The following is a 22,901-nucleotide window of genomic DNA, read 5'->3' as shown; positions in this document are numbered from 1 at the left end:
TTGGCAGCTGCTTCCTCTTGGCTCATTCTGGAGAGGGACCCAGGCTGCACCCACCAAAGCACGTCCCTGTGCTGCCTGACCCTGAACTGCAGCACTGCTGGGGCTTTGCAGCCAGAAATGGATGAAGAATTAGAGCTGGGTAGCTGTGGGGCTTGCACAACTTCTTGGCTCATGTGATAAAGACCATTCGTTTCTTGTGTTCCACAAAACCAGTTTCTGTGCCTCCTGGTGCCCTCTCATTCCCAGGCCTGGCAGTGTATTTATGACTTGTTCTTTATTCTGGGGATGAAGGGCAAAGCTCCCACCCCAGGAACAAAGCTCAGGCACAGCTCTCCTATGGCAGATCCATCTCAGAAGGGTCAATAGACATCAGATGTAGGGGCAGAAGTGTTGAAGAGCCAGTGGCTGCTTTGTTAACATGAAGTGAGTTTAAAACATTCCAAATCATACTGCAGCTCTGCCCAGAGATCTTGGGGAAGATCTCTGCCCACAGTCGGCTTCCTCCAGACACAAAAGGATGCATTCCTGCTCTGAAAAGCTTGCAGGCCAAGGAATTGCCAGATTGCCTTGCGAACAAACAAAACGCCCTGAGGACATTGTCCTCTCTTGGTTTCTGGGTGAGTTATGCAAATGGATAAAAAAAGTAACCTCACTTGCTTCCTGCACTCCAGCTAACTCCCTGTGACAGCACTTCTAGAAAAAAGAAATGGCCAAAAACTGGTGATGTTACCTGTCAGACTGAGAGTGGGGCAGGGATGTCCCTGAAGCAGTTACGCCATTTTTGTTTCTTGGTCCAGCAGAAGCCAGGAGATGCTTTCCTGCTTGGTCCCCAGGGATTGGGTTGGGTTTAAGCTGACTTAATATTGACAGTTTGCAGGGATGCTTTTGCGAGCAAACTTACCACAGGGCTCAAAAATAAATTGGGCAGGTTTTTCTAAACCTGCTAAAAATACAAAACCTGACGAGCAGCTCTGCATCATCTTAGGAGGGGACAGCCTGCTTGGAATGACCCTGCTCTCTGTGCACATACGTCACACTGCGTGCTGCTGAGATCCTCTCCAGTCACACAGGGACAATCAAGAATCCTTCAGCTTTGCTGTTTAAGCACTCCTGTGAAACTCAGACTCTGTTTTTGGTTTAAATATTTGCTTTTTTTGCATAAGCTAGAAGGCGATTTCCAGAGATAGTAATCATTTGTAAGTTATTTAATGGTTGAGAATATACCAATCTCAAGATGTTTGTATTTTAAGTGTCTCCAGAGACCTTCAAACACATCAAAAAACACAGAAGCAGCTTGGGATGAAGTGGTTTCTTTAAAGCCACGTGCCATATGGTGGTTCTGCTTTCTGCACGGTGGGCAGCAGATAACTCAGGCTGTGAGACTGGGCAGCCTTCCCTAGTGCTGAATGGGGGGATGTCATCAAAGTGTCTGTTGCCCTTCAGAGAGATGACATTTGAAGTGTAGCAATCATTTTAACTGCTCCTTGCACTGTTCCTCATCACCAGGAAGCAGTACTATTGCTTGCAAGATTCATTCCAGCTGCTGTAGTTACATTGCCTGTCCTTCCTCACACCCCAGGCTGTGCAGACACTGTGTACCAGACACGGTGATATTACTTCAGAAGTATCTTTGTGTGTGACTTTGAAGGAGAACCAGTCCTGTAAGCTTCCCAAGGATAGGCAGCTACCCTATAGCACCCTTAGGCACTGAGTCCTGCCTTAGACAGGAGAGTGGCCTTTGTCACTGGTCAGTGGAAAGCATCCCACTCCATGTGGGATGCCGTTTTGCTTTGTGAGGGGTTTTCAGTATTCTGCTGTGCATGCTTTTTATCAGTTGCTAAAACTTTTCAGAGGTTTTCCACCTGTCTTGTGTGAAAGAACCTATTCCTAGTTGTTTTCATAGATGCAGACTCATTTGTAGTGTGAGATGATGCTATTCCAAGGCATCGTAGGGCCTCTGATGTTTTCAGAAGTAGCAAATGTTTGGGGCGCTGGTTTTGAGACCAAGGAGGAAACACCATCCACCTTGGAAAATTTATTATGGAGCACTTGCTGAGTATTCTGTGGAAAAAGCTGCAGCTCTTGAATCGTTGCAACCCAGCATCATTTGTCCCACCTGCTTTGAAGTAATAAGCTACAAGTAACTCTGTGGAGTCTAATCTCAGCAAAAAAGACTTGTTATGATAGCCTTTCCATGCAGATGTTTGTGGTGTTCCCAGACTTCAGAGGTAGCCTATTTGACTTCCACCTTTCAGAGATCCACTGAGTGCTGTTATTTACATGATGGACCTGGCATTCCAGCCCCATGCTCAGTTCTGTGTCTCCTGGTCAAATTCCAGGTTGGCCAGTGCTGTGCATGTGTTCTTTCAGTATGCCCTGGCTATCATCTTCTTTCTCTGTTACCATAGGGTCTTTTGAACAAAGTACATGTCATAAAGGTGAAGAATCCTGCTTCACCTTTCAGCCAATGCCTTAAGCTCCCATCCCCAGTACCTGTCATGTCTCCCTATGTCTTTTCACAGCTCCTTTCAGAACAAATCCATGTCCCCGGCCACATCATTCTTCTTCCTCTCGCCTGTGCTGGTGTAGCTCTGATCCTTGGCACTGAAATCAAGGTAGACTCTGGACTTGCCTTCAACAAATATAGGAGAATTGTCCCTTCCACATGTACCTTACAGTCCTGTCTTCCATCCTAAACCTCAGTTTAGCCTCTTCCTGCCACTTGCCTACTTCTGCAGTAGTTTGCTTTCTCTGACCTCTGTGGTTCAGGTGTGCTCTCCAGCTCAGTCTGAGCACAGCTTATGTCCTTCACAGAAAGCTCACTTGCAATGGCCCTGAAAGAGCCAGGCTGTCTTCTGACCCTTTCCACACCTGGAGCAGTCATGGCAGCATCCTGGCAGTGCTACAGCATAGGACATAACCCTTTATGTTCTTCCTTCTATTCTCTGGATGTTCCTAGGCAAAAGAGACAGGAGAAGATGGTTTCTTTTTGCTCACATTCAAGGATAATTTTGTATTTATTTCCCTACTGGGCAGATTCTGAGTAACATTTTGTCATATGGGCTGTTTGAGGAAGCCAGTGAAATGCAGCTATTTGTTTAGCAGCAGGAAAATCAAACAAACAAGAACTGTGGGAGATTCCGGGAAGGGAAGCAACGAGGGCAGGTCAAACTCCACTGCAGGATAATCATGAGCAACAGAAGGAAAGTAAATGCCTCTTGTTCATGGGTGCTTTTCCATCTGCTTCAGCGGTGTGAAATGACTCTTTCATGTTATTGCTCTGTAGATACAAACCTGGTGATTTCTGTGGAAATTCAGATCTTTTCCTTGTTCCCTCTGTGTACTGCTGGACCCCACACACAAAAAAAAATAATGGAAGAAAACCACAAAGTTCTCTAACATGGCTCCACTCTCAGGAAGCCACCTGAAAATGACTGATAAATCTCTGCTGTGTACTAGGCCTTCTGGGAGAAGATGCTCCCCACAGCTCAGTGGAAGGACACTTCCATGGGCACTGGGAGTTGCTTCTAACCACTAAGAAGATAAGGGCAGCTTTTCCAAAGGATACATTTTTCTCAGCCTGCTCTGGCTTTAGCAGTGCAGACTTCCCAATGATTCATTCCTCAACATGACTGCCCAAAGATGAGATGAGCCAATGCGACGAGAAACTTTAATGTACAAGATCTTTCTTGTCAGACTCACAGTGCTTCTTGCTAAAATGGTTCACCTCCATGCCCCTGAGTGTGAGCCACTGCTAAACTCAGATGGCAGAGCTACCCTCTGGCTCAGCAGAGTACTGTGACATGGACGTATTGAGGCAGCCTCATCACCAATATCTGGGCCACAGCACTCAACCAGACCAGTCTGCACTGTTCCTTTGCTCAGGCCACAAGATTGTCATAAAGCCTGTTCCTTTGTCCCCTGTCCCAACCTGTCTCTCAAGACAGTCTGGGAAGGCCTTGGCTCTCCTATTCCTTTTCTTTCAGCACATATGGCAGCACACTGCTGCTCTGTGTGTGCATGTGTGTGCAGGTAAGTACTATAGGGATGGAGGGAAAATAAAAATTAGCCCAGAAGCTGACATGCATTAGTGCTTGCCCACGTAAAATTGGCAGCAGGGTCTGATCCATGCAGGTCCATTACTGGGCAGTCCCAATGACAAAGGTAACTATTTACAGAGCAGCTGCATGAGTTTCCTGTGAGTCAGTGCAGTCACATGCCTGGTGCCTCAACAGTGACTGGTAATGAACACAGTGAGCACTGCTAGCAAGGAAAAATCAACCACACTGCAACAGAACAGGCCTGGTACATTTTATTGGCAATACTGGTGTCATACTTGGGAACCACAACCCTTTGTCAGACTGTTAGTGTTAACTTGCGTGACAAGTATCAGTGACCAACTGAAATATAGTTAAAGTGCCTAGAAATAATAGGCATCTTAAAAAAAAAGGAAAGGGAACTCATTCCGCCCACTCAAGCCAACCTTTATAGATCTTGCATCTTAAGCACAACTGATGTACTGTAATTGTTACGTGGACTTCAATGTAACCTCTACAGCAGCACACAGACAATGCAGTTCTCTCATTATGCACATGCTTTAGGATCGTTTATTTTAATGCTTTCAAATAAATATGTTCCATGCAGCACACCGCAATAAATAAGGAGCAGCAACTTTCGTATAGTACATCCATTCATAATGTAAGTCACCATGTGATACACCACATCTAAAGTCTTTGGCCCAGTCCCATACAGTGAAGCACACCACATCTGCACATAATCATATCTGGCTTCATATGGATTTAATAGGACTATGCCAGAAGGGCAATGTGAGCACAAGTTTAACCAGGGGTTCCTAGCTATTAAATACAGCTACTAAGTAGTTAAAAGGCAACAACTAAACCCATAAAGGGTTGATTTGTCTTTTCTTTCTTACTTTTCAGACAGGAATATAAAGTATGAAAATGCTCTGGATATTTTCAGCCTTGTATAAAGCAGTGTGATTAATATGGAATGCTTTGAGCAATACTGGCATGTACACTGGCATCAAAAGCCACAGCAAGACTGACTCTGACACTGAACACTGGCGTACTCGGCGGGGGAAGCTGCTGTTGTGGCGGGCGCTGCTCCTCTCCCTCTATGCCGAAAGCTCCACCGCCCCCTCTTCTTCACTGTCGGCTCGGTTGGCGCGGATCTCCACCAAGGTCCGGGCGAAACGTGTCCACTCGTCATTGTGTGGCACAGCCAGCTGCAGGACAAACCAGGAGAGAATTAATTAGGACACTGGCAGTGCAGGACTGGTTCTTGCTCTGGCCCAAAACAGAGGCACCTTTGAAGAGGGCTCCTACCGCTATCAGCATGGCTGTGCACAGTGAAGCACTGAGGCATATCCTGCACCAGCCCACTGCGGGCCGGTACCTGGGAAGTGTGGCCAAGCTCACAAGGCACATCTGGTAGTTTCCTAGTCAAGTACCAGACAGAAGGAACCTTTAGTCAGTGGCAGACCAAAAGGCTTTATCTGCTTGATTTTGTAGTGTTGCTGCAAAGTCTACCCCTTGATTAAAATATTTCAGATTTTCCAAACTGGAGCAAGGCCTTCATGTCTACATGTACACACACATATGTCTCACTTCACACACACATGAGCTGGCCATTGGCAGTCAGCAAGGCTGTGCCCAAGGGTAATTGTTTGCAGGACCCTGGTCAGTGTGTACAAGGTAACAGTGCTTTTAAAATGTGGTGTTGAAACTATTTTCCTGAAGTTCATTAAAGCTCTAAGTAGTAAAATAAATATATTGTGTTGTTTTAGTTACCCTCCTCTATGTTAAGGAATTCACAGTTACCAGAAATGCATTACAATGTAAATATTATACCAACTGGATACTGCATTACTAGCTGGATTTTTTTATATCATCATGCAAGATCCATTTCTATTTAATACCATTGATGTTTCTAATGAAGAGCTCTTGAATATTAGGCTGCAAGAGGGACATGTAATCTAAATAGCTGAACTTCTAGACAAAATGCTTTAGTGCTATGGCAAAATAATACTGCAGTCGTTTCCAGCTGGATCCAATATTGCAATTTCTGGAAGATAATGCAAACTGGGACTGAGATAATAAAAAAAAGAAAAAAAAGTAACGAAACACCAAAACAAAACAAGCACTTTTCTCAACTTTGTTTTCATTAAGTCAAATTCCAGAAAACAGCAACAAGCGTCCACATGAACCATGCAAGTTTTTACTGCCCTCCTGAAGCGCTGTGATCACGTCCTACATATAATATGAAAGAATAACTGCTTCAAGACATTACACAGTGCTTGGTACTGAAGAAGGCAACTCTTTTGGAAACTACAGGAAACTATAATAAACTGCTGTCCACCTTAGCAAATGGATGCCTTTGGACTGAAGAATGGGTATAACCATAGCTAATCCAGTCTGTATTACTTAGTATTCAGTCTGAACTGACTTAAATCTTTTAATACACCACAAGAATTGCCAAGCAAATGGTCAGCTAACTATGTCCACATGGCACTAGCAGATCATAGGTGCCCATAAGGCATATGGTACATTGCAGTGGAAAACAGTCAAATTATTCTCTTCTCCTTACATCTCGACTGGATACACAGACCTGGAGACTAAGAAAAGCATGTTACATGACCCAGCTGGCAAAACAACTTGTGCGTATGCCCAAGATTAACTGCGTGTGAAAGCTCCATATAGACTACTGCAAGTGTTAATTGTATGGACAGGAATTTGCAATACAAGATCTAAACATCTCTGTATCTCACTGGTGATTATCAGTTTTTTTGCAATTATTTTTTATCTAGCTTTGCCTCTACATCCAGTATTTTGCAGAAAACACAGTGTGTTTTTCAAAGCTCAGTACATAATACATGTATTATATATATATTATACATAATATACATAATACATACATGTATTATACATATATCAGTGACTGAGTTACATTATGAAGGGCTGGTGTGCCAGTTTGGGTTCTTGCCTGTTGAAACACCAAATATAGTACAGTTAGCATTAGATGAGGCTACAGACTGAGAAATGCAGCCTATCAAAAAGTTCTCTCAGCCCAGTTAATACAGGCATCGCTGCCATCTCTGGGTTTTCCCTTCTTTGTTTTCCACTTCTAGCATTTTTCTCCTTTACTTCTCCCAGGAATGGAGACCAGAGTTAAAAGAGTAAATAGTTTCAGACAGCTGTCTCTCATGTTCACATGCACAGATGTGGATCTGGGATGGTCTATATTTGAAAGACTACTCTATTCTTTCAAAATCCTTCAGTAGAAGGAACTGTAGCACCAGAAGAGAGGTCAGTGCACCAGCACACAAGTACCTGTAGCACACAACTGGCCACAGCCACACACCTAGTCTGGCTTCTGTACAGTAGTAAGGGGCAGTGCAGAGATCCTTCTATCAGAGATGGAACCAAACCCAGCTGTGCAACCATCTCCCTGTTATTACTGCTTTATTTCTTCTGATGTGTACAGTACTACCATTTGTCAAACTCTTGAATGAAGTGAGTCTCACTGATTTCAAGTAGAAAAATCTTTTTAGTGGAGCAATATCCTAGGCAAAGAACTTTCTGAATTTAATAAAGCATTCCTGCTCCTTGTCTTGTGAAGTCTTTAACAGCATTACATTGTATTAAGTGCCTGAAAAAGAAAGTATGTCATTCTAAAGAAAAAAAATTAAATGTATTTATGATATTGAGATAATTTAATTGTTTTTACTCCACAGCATAGCCAGAGACAAGTAAAATAAAAGTCCAGGCTATTAAAAGAACTTGGTATCTCAAGGTGTCTCCCCAGGAATGTATGCATTACATGTCTTATTTTTAGCCAATAGTGTTAGCAAGGTCTGGGCCATTTATAGTGACTCAGTTCACAAAGCAATTAATGACCAAAGTCAATACCTTTAGCACAGAGGAAAAAAAAATATTCAGTGCCCACATGCAACCTAATTCCTTACAACTTCATCTTATTTTAACTTATTTAATCTCATGCACTGCATCATGCTTTCAACAAGGGGCCAATCCTGCTAATAGACTGTTAGTAGAATAAACCTCTCTAATATAAATTCCTCAGGGATGCAGCGGGAGACCTTGGCAATAATAAAGTCAGAGGAAAAATTGTCTTTTATTCTCCAAACCCCTTCTTTCTGCAAAGGCCCCAATACTAAACCACAATAGGTGGTTCCTTTCATACAGGAAAATACCACAAATAAAACCAAAAGTATCCACAAACTCCAATTCAAATTCTTCTCTGGATTAATGCTCCCCTTCCAGTCATTTTCCACTCAAGTTCCTTCATCTGGGCACACCGACACCCACAAGTGCTGGAGACCTGGGTTTATCTGTGGGATCTCTCTCTCAGCTTTTCTGCACATGTTATTTTCTGCAAATGCTGGGGCAGAGGTGGAAGAAATGAGGAGATACCCCATGGAGGAAGGGCAGAGGTTTGAAACTATCTGGGTGTTCCTCACTCATGTGGCAACTTTTCTGTCCGCTTCCAGTAGCTACAAAGCAGCATGTGTTAACTTTCCTGTCATGATGTTGATGCAGGGTAGAAATGTTCAGCAAAGCATAATAATTTAATATAAGAACTTATTTGAGTCAGAAGGTTATTTGAATGAACTGATGCTAAGGTACGGAGCAAAACAAGAAGACAGAAGCTATTAAGTGTTTTCCTCTGGTCCCTTTACAATGGAAGGTGAATGCTACCCACACCTAATTAATTGAATTACACTGCTTTAGCTTTAACATCATGTTAACATGTAACATATTAACCTATGTTTAGGTTGCATGAGACAGTAGTTCTAAAGAGAAAAACCAGTATTACCTACAAAAAATGGCTGCCAGGATCTTCCTGACAAGCACCCATCCTTGCCTTGTTGATGTGCCACTATTCTACATGATTTATGCAGTACACAACCAAACTGTATCTCAGTACTACCACAGAGCATTTGAACCTTCTGAAGCTTCTGTTTCTTGGGAGATCACTCTAGCCAAGCACTTCACTTATCTGTCAGCTTTCCTGACGTGCTCTGCTCCCCACTGGGCTGACCAAGGAGATGGTTTATGTGTGTCGCCAGATGCAGTGACAGAGTGTTCCGCCACTGAGGCTTGCCAGGAAGCACAGGCAGCACCAGGCACATGAGTTCACCAAAACGAGCCTCCTCCACCTTCTCATGGAGTCAGAGACTTCCTCTGTGTGCAGACCTTCCAATGCATACACCAGAGATTTGACAAACACAAGCTGTATTTCTGTGTTTTCCTAGAAACTGTGCAATTAGCAACTTCACTGAATACTACTCTGAAAACTGTGACAGAACTCGGGAAAAGGAGATGCTCTGAGCAGACAACTCTTGATGCTACCCTCTGAGTCAATCAGTGCTGGGCTCCCTGAGCAAGCAGAAAAGGAACAAAAAGCAGTGCCTAAAGATACAAATCAACATCAATTTCATTTTCAGATAAATTAACACCTTCTAGTATATTTGCTCTTTAAACTTAGGGAAAAGGAAAAGGGTAAAAAAAGGAGACAAGGAGAAAAGGAGAAAAGTTGAGAAGAAGAGGAGGAGAAAGATTTCGAGACAAAATCCCTAAATCTTTGAATGTGCCTTTTAAAGGAATCTATCCAGATGGTTGAAAGAAGATATTAGAACATATTTCAAGACTTTTGTATATTTCCCTCCTATCCATTTTTTTTATGGCTGAATATGTTTCAGCTGAATTTGTCCAAATCCCTGTATAGCTTCAGTTTCCTTAAAAAACCATTTTCCAGCCAATGAATTATTCATTGAGGATATTTCACTTTATTTCTGGCTCCTTGCCTTCCCTGAAGTCTCTAAATCTTTGGGACAGGATAGGCAAACTCTTCCTGCCTTCATGCCTCCAAGCTCTTGTCCATCTCAGCTCTCCTTTGAGGACAGTGGACTCTCCTGAGAGGAATCAAAATGCAATTTCAGCAGCAGCAGTCACCTCCACTTCAGAGGAACCAGTGTCCTATAAAGGGACACTTTGTGTCCTCAGTGTGCTCAAAGGGAGCACAGTTGTCTATATATGGAACTGTTCCATTTCCTTTTAATGCCTGTACCTCATGGGCTTATTTACCTGTCACTGAGACACTCATAACCTGCAGCACTGATCACTGGTGAAATTATTATGTGATCCCAGTCACCAGTTTAGTAATCACTGGTTTTTTGGCTTCACCTAGAGCTCAGAAGCCTCAAAGCACAAACAGCCATGGGAAGAACCTCCTTGACATCATCAGTGACTGAGAGGTTGTTGTGAAGGGGCAAAGTTTTCCAACCAGCATGGTCCATAACACTTCTGACCCACACATCCCGTGGACACAGGTGTAAGTGGAGGCTCTGACAACGCGCAGCTACACCAGGGCTCGGAGGATCTGCCAGAGCCTGTGGTTGCAGCCAGCCCACGCCGCCCTGGTGCCACACACTGTTTTCAATTACATGTTTGCAGACGAGCCGGCATGGTGGTCCAAGATACACTCCAAGGGTGATAGCAGCTCCCAGCTCAAAAATCTGTGACCCATTCAGACATTTTACAGAAGCACAACACCTTCTTATTTTTGTCTTAAGAAAAAGCTTGTTCTCAGCTAAACTGGTGGCTTTCTTATAGCTAATCACCATGCTCCAAAAGGTCAGATGTGTTCTGATTAACATGCATCTTTCGTTAGTTGCATTTGGGTTTGTTGTTGCTTGGAGGCAAAGGGTGATCTTATTTTAGACAATTCTGTTTATCTGTCTAAGCCTCCACAGAGCTGTGTATGCCATAAAATCTTTTATCTAGCAGGGAAAATAAAAACTATGTAAAAATTAAAGTTCTAAAATAGCCTGTTGCTATTACAATTTCTTAGAAGCTCAGGTTAAACACTCTTTGAAGAGATAGCTAATTAAAACTTAGAAAATACTCAGATTAATCTGAGTTTGTAGACAACAGCAAGTCTGGTGAACTAGTGACTAAAATCTCAGACTTCACACTAAGTTATTTGTGTATGTGGCTTATCACCATTTTTATATTCCTTCAATTCAATTTGACAGCATAATCAGATAAGCATAGCTTCAGGCAAATGTAGTTTTAGCTATATTTTCTCTGAGCAAAATTTTTGTCAACCCATATTGTCCGTATCTCTAAGTGCTGAAAAGAAATCTGCAGCAAATACTTCAAGCAATGGATTAACATCTGAATGTAGTTATGACATTGTAGGTAAAAATGTGTTTCATGATGATAAACTATAATTACTTGAACTTGATGATTTCTAAAAAGTAGAACAGTCACTTGGTCTCATTTTCTGGGTAAAAGACAGCACTTGCAGAATGAGGATCGCAATACAAACAGTGACGAACTATTACAGCTCCACTTTCAGAACTGATCCTATCGTCTGGAGTTCAACAGATGTTTTGTCACGTTCATTGTGGTGAAAACAGATATGATAATGTGAATATTAAATATCTTGATACACACATACAGCAGGCAGGAACACACCTATTCTGGCCCTGGTCTTGCCCCCCAGAATCAATTACAGGCTGCCTTTGATATTTTTCTCAACCTATATGGATATTTTATTTCCTGAAAAAGCCTATATTTTTTCAGGCAACACCCTATGCCACACACATGGATGGAAACAAAGTGGGAGGTAATATGCAACGAAATGGCCACCAAAGTAACCAAGAGCACCCTTTCCACATAACTAAAGTACCACTGTATTTAACTCTTGGGAGAGCCGAGCATCACTGTTAACAATGGATGAAACCACTGGCAGGAACTCAAACCCCACATACTGCATGCAGATGATTTTAATAAGATACAGTGTTCAGACCACAAAGGATACACTCCAGAGTAGCTCTATATATATTTGTTTACTTAATTGAAGGGGTGGAATACCATAGGCAACCTAAATACTGCATTTATTCTATGCACAGCAGTCAGTCTAGTGTCACAGACACAATATACACCACCCTTCTATGAAGTTAATTACTTAGCCCTCATCTAGATTAATGTCTGTTGTGATTTATTTCTTTGCAATTCACCAGCAGGGTCTGATTTAACTAGTGCTGCCTTAGTAAAAAAAAAAAAAAAAAACAAAAAAAACCCAAAAAACAAAATATTAGCTTATATCAAAACCCCCCAACTTAAACAAAAACTGAATCAATTTTCAGTGAACTCAGACTTTTTATTCTACGGAGAACAGTAACTTCTGAATTGTTACACAGCTGATGTCAAATTATGTTTTGAATACCACACTAACAACAGTGTGATTTTAATAATTTATATGTAATGTGCGAAGATATGCTGTACAAAGGGCCTACATAGGAATTGAATATTTGAATGCCCATTATTTCTTTTCCAAACTTAGTATTCTTCATCTGTATCAGTCATCTCAATGCCAGTCTAACAGGAGAACAAAATAAAACATAGCCTGTAAATTACACATAGGTGACACATAAATACATATTAACAGAACATTAAGACTGCAGACTGTAACACTTCAAAGATAGGAAATGTCAGAGTTAAGACTAACTCCCTCAATTTGAGCATGTTATTAATTTTGTGTTATGGTACTGTCTTTAATCTTAAAAGAAAAAAGAAAAAGAAAAAAGTAAGAAACAACAAAACCTGCACTAGAAGCAAACACCAATTATGGAAAACTTCAGCCTGAAGGATTACAACTTGCTAGGGTATATAGAAAAGAAAACAAGGAAGTGGGAAGTATCTTTAATTGTAGACAATGCTACAGTTCCACCTCTAAAACCAGAGTTGGCTTAGGTTCTCCTGAATTAACCAGAAGGAATGATGTCCAAGCTATCAAACAGATTATGCCTCCCTCAACTAACGTATCAAAATGCTGCACTTGATATCAACTACAGAGGATAAAACATTTAGTAATCATTAGTCATCCTGAAAGAGTTGACTTCAAACCGAAACTTCAATAACTTTTATTTCCTAAAATCACCTCTTATTTTTAAAATATTATGGCTGACTATAAGTTTACAGCTTGTTCTTAAGCCCACTTAAACTGCTTTCAGCAGTCATATTGGGAGAAGTCTCTCTTACACCTCTCCCTTGAGGGATACTTTAAATGGCAGAGAGGATTGGCCTGTAAGTCCTTAGAAACAAAAGAGATTTAATACAGTTAATCAGCAGAAAGAGCAAAAAGAGCATCTGCCTATGCTTGAGGAAAGCTCACGATTTTGCTTTAACAGAGGTGGTGCCCTAAGCAACAAAGTTCTTGCAGTTCCTGCCATTCCACTTCTTCTGTAATGCCATCAATTTACTGGTGGATTGAGAAAAACAGTGAGGAATGCTGCCTGCCATCCAGCTCCCATGGGGATCTCAGCCCTGCTGCAACTGTCATTTATCAAAGTCATTGAAAAGTCCTGGAATTTTTTACATGTGTTTCAGGACATTTAACATTTGGAGCTAAGGGATCAGGATTCCTCCTCCACCAAATTATATTATCAGTTGTCATCATTGCACAAGAAAGCCTAAAAATACCAAATGAACTAAACTAGAAGGTAAGGAGCCCTCGACCTGTTCTTTCCAATACCGACTATTTTTTTTTTTACTGACAACTACATTAATTGGAAGAATGGGCCCATCGTTCTCACTTGCAATAGCAGAGCTTCCACTTGTGGGGTAGCTTCACTGGCAAAGGTGCCTCCTTGGAAGTTCAGCTGTGTGAAGCACTGTTGCCTCAGGGAAGAAATAAATCATCCTCAGCTCAGCTTGCTTCTCATCCAGACCAAGCTGGCCATGTCCATGCCATGATTCATGCCAGGAAACCTGGCAGAATAGGAACTGTAAAGGACTTCTGCCACAGCTTTCTGGCTCTCAGCTGGCAAATGGACTCTCACCATAGCAGCTGATAAACTGCTCAAAGATTTTAGTCAGCAGGACAGTTGCTGCTTTCTCTGAGATTTTGTATACATTCCGTTATCCACAAGAGCTCATCCAGCATGAAATAGCTGTGGGCTTTATTTTGTTGTTTTTCTATATTTTTTTTTTTTTTTTCATTTCGGACATAGATGCTTCCATCACTTTAGGCACTGAAGTATAGGCTTCACATTTAAATTAAACACAGAATATAGAATTTTAGCTGCAAAATAGGATGTATTAAGGCCGAGAGTTATCCTCAGTTGATATGTTAACTGTTACTTTCCAAGTCACGAATTAAGTATTTTTTCATGTTCAAAGTACAGACCATTCTGAAAGCCATAAAGATTGAAATCACAGTTAAGGATTCTCAAAATGAAAACTGCTACTGGATATGACAGGTTGAAACCACAAAAGCCCCCTGAAAAAAATTAATTATACAAAGCAGCTCTTGTCTCAGAAGTGTTTTAACACCACAATGATAAGTCACTGATTTCTCTGAAATTTGCAAATTGCTGCACACAAACTGAGCTTAAACTGAATTTCATACTTGGCAATTTTCCTCTTCCATACTTTCTGTAACTTAAAGCTATGGACACTTTTCAGTAAAATTTATTTTTAGATCAGAAAGGAGGTAAAAAATTTCCGAGAAAATATCACCCAACAGACTAACTAGGTATTTCAAATACCTACCCTGTGACACTACTAACATGCATTGACTACAGCTCTGCTCCCCTGCAGTGTTCCACGGCACAGGGTTAGGGTGGGGGCAGACCAGCTAAAGCTGAGACCACTGTCTCAGATACAGCCACCATAGAAAGCCTGGACCCAGATTCTCTTTTCCAGTAAGCCTCTTGACAAGTTTTCAGGAGAAGCAGTAACTGAGGAACTGATAGTGAAGCCCCCAGTAGTGCCCATGAAGATGGCAGTGTCCATCCAGACGGGTATGTCCAATCTGGGCTTCCCTTTGCTCTTTTTCTCTTGCCCTTTACAGTGCTTCCCAGCTCAGCAGGAAAATACCAGCAGGAAGACTGTCACACACAGCTCTCCCTTCTCCCCCTCCTGCAGGCAGCACTGTGCAGACAGAGAATGATCTCTTACAGATTCTCTTCTGCCGCTCTCATCACTTCGTTATCTGAGTGCCTTCCAATAGTGCATTTAGCTACATGATTAACTCCTGTCACATGTGGCTTGTTCTCTCTGATCCTCTCTGCAGGGGGAGGATCTGGGCCTTTGCAAAGGAAAAGGAAACATAAGTCATCTTTAAAAGTAGTGTGCAAATGAATAAAAAGGACTAGGGCCAGAGTTTTGTTGGTTGGTTGACTGGGTTTCTTAAGGTTTTTATTTCATACGATGAGAAGTTGAACATTTCTTCTAAAATATATTTGCATCAGATTGGAAACTCATTGTTTTTACCCTGTGAAAGTCTCTGGGGAGCTAGTAAGCTGTCTCTGGAGAACTGTTGAAATATTTCATCATATGCAAGTAGAAGCTAAGTATAAAGAATCAACTGAATTTTTAACATGAGCATTTAAAACCCCTGGCCCTTTCTGTCTGTTCTCACTAATACCCATTTAATTTCACTGTGTAAGCAATAAATGAGAAAAATGGCACTTTCATTAAAAATCTGACACTTCCTCCTTTAATTTTAACAGGTAACATTCAGATAGTAAAATGGAAGTAGAATTTTGTGTCTATTTATCTGGAGAGAGAAACAGAAGAAACTGTTGCCAGGAATAAGCAAATATCTGAGCTTGGGCAGGAGAAAAACCCTGTACACCAGGTGTGACACACTTCTGCATCCCACACAAACACATCACAAAATCCTGGGGACAGGCTCCACTTTGAGAGGATGTTTGTCCCACCATCTCTACCCACTCTGGCACTTCAGCCTTCTGATAGTTAAAAATATTCTTTTAACTTTTGACTCCAATGAATACATGGCCAGCTTGCAGCCACATGCGCTGGTGGCAGCATGTCCTCAGCTCCACGAGGTCTCCTCCTCTGGCCCCAAGCACTCTGCAAGAACATGAAACTTCTACATTGCCAGCAGGCTCACACTTCCCTGGCTTAAGCACACCAAGTTCTTCTGTCCCTTTCTACAGGCTACTCTGCTCTCCCTGTAACCCAGATCCACATCCTTCTCTGACACATTTCAAGAGTTCTTTTTTAATATAAAATACTTTTTTAAACGTAAGAGTAAGGGATTTTGCACTCATACTGCAAAATATGGATGTGACCTGGAAGAGATAGATGGGGAAAAAAAAGGAAAAAAAAGGGAAAATACTAGAAGTACTAGAAGTACCAGAAGTACCAGAAGTACCAGAAGTACCAGAAGGTGGACGAGAGGCTGCTTCTTTTACAACCAAAGGTGCAAAGAGCATTTACAAAGTTTTGATCTTTTAAACAACATCAGTTTATGAAGTTGCCTTGTAAGTCTGAAACCCATGATGAGGGAGACTGAGAAGGGCAGAGAGCCAGTAATGCCACATGATATGCAAGAGGTGGCAGAGAAAGGGAAGTGCAAGGGCCCAGGCTGGCACTGTAGATAAAGAGCTCCAATCCTCAGCAACCAGCCTTAAGTAACTCAGATTAATTAGATCACGGCTCAGTTTTCCCTCTTGAAAAGTACTTCCCTAATAAAGATTGTTATTAGGAACATAAGCCTCCATTCCAGCTTCTTTAAGTACACAGACTGAAATAACAAGGTAACTCATATCCCTTTCCATTTCTTATCAGTTTAATACAACCTCACCGACACGCAAACAGCCTTCAATAGGTGTGTATAGGGAAATTTATACTCAGAGGTATAAATTTACACATTTCTATGTATGGATGTAGCTAAACCTCCTTTTAAACTGTAGAAGTATATAAACACTTGGTTTTAACTTATCAACATAACATTGTTTTTCTACAGAGGAATAAACCAGTGCTTACATAAAGACCTCAAAGCGTTCACAGTAACCTAAAGTAATGAATATTGTAATGAGAAACACAAGTATTTAGGGTGATAATGACTGGACTTTGCTCTACTTAGATCAGCTCACCCCCTATGGAGGCTACCAAAGCTTAAAGATTTTATCACCCTAGTAATCAGCAATGGGTAATGGCCTTCATAAAACACAGTAATTAAATTGACTGATTTCAAACTAGTGCATTTTTTTCATTAGGGAGTTCTTATTTAACCTACTTCAAAAATCCCTTTGTGAATAGAGACTATATCAGTCAAAACTGAAATGATGAGGGACAAGGAGCTTGTTCTGCTCAGTATTTCAGACATTATTCAAGTAAAAAGCTGAAGTTCCTTGTATTTTTTTTTTTTGTCATCTCTAAATGCTTCCAATTTTTTTTTCAACTTATAAACTGGAAAAAAAGACGAAGCAAATCAAAACCTTAGTTCTTTACATTTTCCAACAACTCTTAAGAGATTCTGCTTTGTTAAAACACGTTGTTAAAATTCTCTGAGGCCAGGGTTCCAACCTCCCCAGCAGAAATATCAATGGTGAAATTTAATTATCCTTTATGCCTGGATTGTGCATGTTGTTGTAACTACTGCGTCTTACTTAATCTTTGAATGTTTTTGAATAAAACTTGGTTGTAAGCACAACCTCTTATTGTTGCTCAAATTTGCCTTCATGATATGTGTATGAGCCATTTATCTGTGTTCCAAGAATATTTGTAACTCAACACAGATTTTAAAATAAAATGTTTTATGGTGAGTCTCAACTCTGCTTTTGTGCAGAAACTTCCCAACTCAATATATACTCTACAGAAGCTTTATGATGGCAAAAGCAAACCTACTGTAAAATCTACGTGGGTAACTACATGACACAAAACATAGCTTCATATTTCTCTCTCTGGGCTACAGCAGTTTTTAACTGCATGAAGGAGATGCTGGATATGTGTTTCCTGTATGAAATCTATAGTGAAACGCAAGGATCTCAAGACAGGAGTACAAAGTACAAACGCTTCCCCCACTTTAGCCAGAAAAACAAGTGACTCAATAGTCCTGCTTAAATGTGAGAGCTGGTCACAAATACATTTTTGTTTCTGTCTAGAACCCTAGGAATTTCAGAGCAGCTGTTAAAGGCTGCTGAAATCAAAGGAAATTATTTTATAGGCACCAGCACGATATCCTTACAGTACAACTTCATCCACATACTTCAGGGAAGTTTCCAGCTCCTCCCTCTCTGGTCATGTACTTGAAAATGAGATACGGGATTAACACCTATCATGGAGCAAATGGGGAAGTACACAATCAACCTAACACAGCAGCCCTAAAAAGGCTTAAGGCAGTATTAACTCTGAAACCTAACAAAGTCACATAAACTTCCATATGATTCTGATTTCACTGCAAGGAAGCAAGGACAGAGGTAATAACCATACCAAGAATCCCAGGTAACTGCTTTGTTGGCACAGCCAGCCTTCCTGGATGGTCTTGAGAAAGACATTTTCTTACTTCTCCTCAGTCCACCTGTCATACCAGTTGCCTTTTAAAAGCATGACTAGAACTAACTGAAAAGCTACCAAACAGATGCAATAGTTTGTCCCATAACCACTATAACAGAATAATGTACTGCATTACGCTCCTTGTGATTACAGTTTCAAATTCCATGATCCTATGTTGCAAACTTATTTTATATTTTATTAGAATCAAATAAGTCATTGACTCACAGTTTTTATCTATGTACGCACAGTGCAAGCACAATATGACCTGGAAGACATAAATGGGGAAAAAAAAAAAAAAAGAAATCATAGAAGGTGGATGAGAAGCTGCTTCTTTGACAACCAAAGGCAAAAAGAGCATTTGCAATAAGCCAGGTAAGCAACAAACATGGTTGTTAGAGAATATTTATGACAGCAGGCAGTGTTTAACATCACTGAAGCGTGCACAATGGGAGCAAGCTTTCTAGAAAATATATCTGCAAAACAGACATGCAGTTAGGGCTAACTATCAATCACCTGAACATGTGAATAAATCTATAGGCAGTGGTCCATGCTCTGTTAAAAACAGCTTCTACCATACAGAAAACTTGCTGCCCAGTAAATTAGCCATAAGGCCACAGAAGCTAAAATATATTATACAAACAATCACAATGATAATATCACAACTACTATGCCAGCAAAAGTTTGAATATATAGATCTTACGGAGACTAAAGTGCATTTACAATGATTGGTTATATGTACTAGTTAAGTTATATAGGTTTAAGATCCCATCACACTGAAACAATCGGATTTTTGCGTGTTTGAGTTTCTAATTTATTTTATAATTCACATTCTTTAAAACAGTGTTTGCTGATCCACAAAAGCACATCTATATGGACTGTTTAAGTCTCCTCTCCACTGGAATTGTGTGTGTGTAACTCCTATTAATGCTAATGGGCATAAAGCACACGCATAGAGGAGAAAATAGACCCCTTACTGTGAAAATAAATGTGTTCAGTTATTTTCAGATGTGATGCCAAAATCAAACAACTAAAAGTACATAGTCAAAGAGACAGCACTATATAGCCTAACTGAAAGTGTCACCATTGCTTTTAACTCCCTGGTCATGGACCCTGCCATGTTCTTCACGTGTCTGACATTTCTTGTCATAAAGACCATGACTGGATAACATATCAATACGGGCCAATCCTAAATTTTTACACAAGTGAAAACAGCCCCGATCCTACACTCCTTACCTTCACAAAGGATGCAAGGTTAGGCCTTATGTCTTATGTTTTTCACTTGGGTCACATTTTCTTTTTATACCATAGGGGTTAATAGCAGCAGTAAACTTTACTGCTCTCTGGGATAGTTCCTTAAAACCATGATGAATCTATCAAAGTAAAAATTCCTACCACTTAATTTTTCCCTTAATGGTTGATAGCCTGGTATTTTCTGCTTTGACCAAAATTCATAGAGTGAATGTTGTCTAAGTAACAGGTAAGAAAAACTATTTATCTAGTAAGGTGAAATTTAAAGATAAGATGCTGTATTAAAATACAAATATAGTATTTTTTTCTTCTGATGGAACCAGTGCTTTATGAGTTTATAGCTGATCTAATATGACATTTGGAACAGTCACAAGAAAAAAAAAGGTTTTTAAAAGGGTGCAGTACAAGTGGAGCATTCATGGTTTTGGTGAGTGTATTTAGGGTCTTTCTAAAGTGGCCTGCTGACTTTCTAATGCAAGTAATCATACCTATCTTCCCAAATCAGGGAGATGCACCTTCAAACAAGTGGATGCTACTGAGTTATCAGCCAGGCAGAGATGAGTTCTTCCAGTGATGAGGCCTTTTCAGAAGCTGATATTGTAGGAGACAAGGAGAGTGCTGTCGCACAAAGGCCACCTTTCACAGCTTAGTGTCAGGATTTGCAACAGTGCTGGGTCAAATACGAAAGTTAGCTGCTACTGGTGCTATACAGTCCAGCTCCCAGCCCCTTGACCCCAGCCACGTGCTCACTCATCTAATTCCACATGAGTCAGTTCATGGAGCAAAACAGCCCAAAGAAAGCAAAGCAAACAAATAAATACTTCTCTACTGATCCGTCTCTCTCTGCATAAGCACTGCTACCTGCACAAAAACTGGGCAGTGAGGGATGTGGCTAAGGATGACTGCCAGAAGAATAACTTTTCTTTTTAAACTGTAAGACCAGCTCCATCAGATCCCAGAAACAAACCCCTACAAAAAAGACAGTCAAAGGAGGACCCCAGCTGACCCAAAACCTGGCCAGTGTCTGCACAGGGAAGTAAAGCAAAATCCCTAAAGGCTGCCATATTTCTGCACCAGACACTTCCAAAAGTGCACATGCACTGTGAATCCCCCGTGTGTCATGCCTGAGGACAGCTAAGGATGGACTCTCATCAAAGAGCTCTTTACAGACTGGCCCACAGGCTTAATGACCCAAGAGGCTGCTACTCACTGTACATGCCTTTGGTTCCAGGCTCTTGATCTGCAAAGTATTTCTGCATCTCACTTGAGGCTTTACAGTGAGAACAGCTGGCCTAGGAAATATACAAGCACCCTCTCTTTTAAACCAGAACAAGGCACTAACAACACAGCAGCCCCAGCAGTGCTGCAGCCCAGATGACCTTTCCTAAATTTCATACAGTAATTACTGCAGAGACTGATACTGCCTGACTGAACCAGGCGACAAATTAATGATTTCCTCCATTCATTACAGAAGAGGAGGATTGGCAGTGGTCTGTCAGTAGCCATGTGGATAGACATCCATTGGTTTATTTAAGCGCATATGGAGCTGAGCTGGAGACACTGAGGCTCTGCATGGGCAGGGCACACAGCATCCCTAAAGCAGAACCCTTTACATAGCACTGAACTGGACTCACACAAATCAATACTGCTGAATGACTCTGTTTTCTTTTTCAAGTAATAGAATCCCATCTTTCTTTTTTATTTGAGTGTATCACTGTGACTCATTTTGCAAGATGACGTCTTATTATACAGAGGAAAGGTCAAAAACTTCAATATTGCTTCTTCTGCGTAGAACACTATTTTCTTCTGGGTGAGCTTGCAGGAGTAAACAGTCCTATGAATGATTTGGTGTATGATATGCAAAAAGAGACATTTCTACAGCCTGTCTAGACTCTCAGACAAGATCAGACTGTGCTGTCATCGAAGACATTTCCACAGCCTTTCGTATCACTTGAAAGACAGATCAGTCATGCAAAAATGAAAAATAAATAAAAACAGCTGACCTGCCAGTGTCACTGTGGAAATCTGAGCACAGTAACCTTAGACAATTTAGAGATTATGCTAACAACATGGCAAGAAGTTTTAGCAAACATTTGTGAGGCAGGGCAACTCCTGCACTAGTGAATGAAATCCAAAAATGAGTCATGCACAAGCAATTTTGCTATGGGCCATAAAATCACTTTATGAGAGTTACAGATAATTCTGTATGCATCCTATAATGTTTCCCTACTGTGTAGAGATGAGTATCTCAGTATCCTATCACAGATAATGATGGAAAACAAATTCTCTACATAAAAGCTGATTGCTCAGAGATTCACCCTTAACTGTTCCAAGGGATTGTAATGCCGATGGAACACTTTATACTGCATTCATCAACAGAGAGTGAGATTCATCACTGCCAAACAGTGCAGTTTAGATGCTTGTTATAAGATGTAGCATGGTGAATTGAGAGCAGCCTTAGACACAGAATATGCAACCTGCTATCGTCTATCATGCATGCACCTACCATCCCTCAAAATGACACCTCTCATTTCCTCCTGTTAGTACTCTTGCATGTATTCAGACATATGAAGCAGTATCAAAAGAAGAGATGCATTCTGTGCATGTCATGTTGGCAAAAACTTACAGCAATAAGGCAGTCATAGAATAACAGATACTGGAGTATAAAAGGTGAACCCTTTAGGACCAACTTTAGAACAGCGCTGCCTCTTTTTGCACCTGAATTTTTTCTTTATGTTCTTTTAATTTTTTCCAAGTGTACCCACAGGATTATTATAACAAAACAGCTTGAAAACCACTGGAAGCTTTCAAAAGAGGCTTCTCTCATGAGACTTTAACAAGTTAACCCTTTTTCAAGGTAGCTTTACAATTAACACACCGTTGGCAACCCAAATTCAACGCAGACTCCATTGAAAGAACAAGACAGAATTCTTTCTTAAACTTGGGGATGTGGCAGTGTTCAGGATTTGAGCTTAAAAACGAAACACAAAACCCCAACAAAACAAACAAACCACAAAATAATCCCAGAAGAAGATACCTCTCCAACATCATAGACCCATATGCGGCCTTCTGAATCACCAACTGCTACCTCCTTCCCAGCCTGGGCCCAGCGGACACGGTTGAGGGCAGACGCTCCTTCTATGGTGACACTGGCTGTGGGAACCTGTTGAAACAATAGGAACAGGAAGAACAATAAAATTGCACTGCCTACAAACCCAGGGGTCAGTTTTGAATGTCCCAGATGAGTCAAAGTCCCCTGGCATTGCTGGAAGAAGCAAACGACTCTCATTGGGGTGA

The 22,901-nt window shown here is 41.0% G+C and overlaps 1 protein-coding gene across 7 annotated transcripts in view; it reads right to left on the bottom strand.

The window, feature by feature from the left end:
* Window positions 1–4,294: 4,294 nt before the first annotated feature.
* Window positions 4,295–22,901, bottom strand: part of DYNC1I1 (dynein cytoplasmic 1 intermediate chain 1) — a 411,944-nt gene continuing 393,337 nt past the window's right edge. For all 7 annotated transcript variants that reach the window (XM_058830768.1, XM_058830766.1, XM_058830765.1 and 4 more), the window contains 2 exons: window positions 22,642–22,767; window positions 4,295–5,245 (listed from right to left, as the gene is read on the bottom strand). In XM_058830768.1, the coding sequence (XP_058686751.1) occupies window positions 5,135–5,245; window positions 22,642–22,767 (237 nt within the window). In that variant the 3' untranslated portion in view covers window positions 4,295–5,134. The remainder of the gene's footprint in view (window positions 5,246–22,641; window positions 22,768–22,901) is intronic.

The sequence above is a fragment of the Poecile atricapillus genome, chromosome 2, assembly GCF_030490865.1.
Source record: "Poecile atricapillus isolate bPoeAtr1 chromosome 2, bPoeAtr1.hap1, whole genome shotgun sequence".
Lineage (NCBI taxonomy): Eukaryota > Metazoa > Chordata > Aves > Passeriformes > Paridae > Poecile > Poecile atricapillus.
Note: the sequence above shows the minus strand (reverse complement) of the source record. Positions and strands in the feature narration are given on the sequence as shown.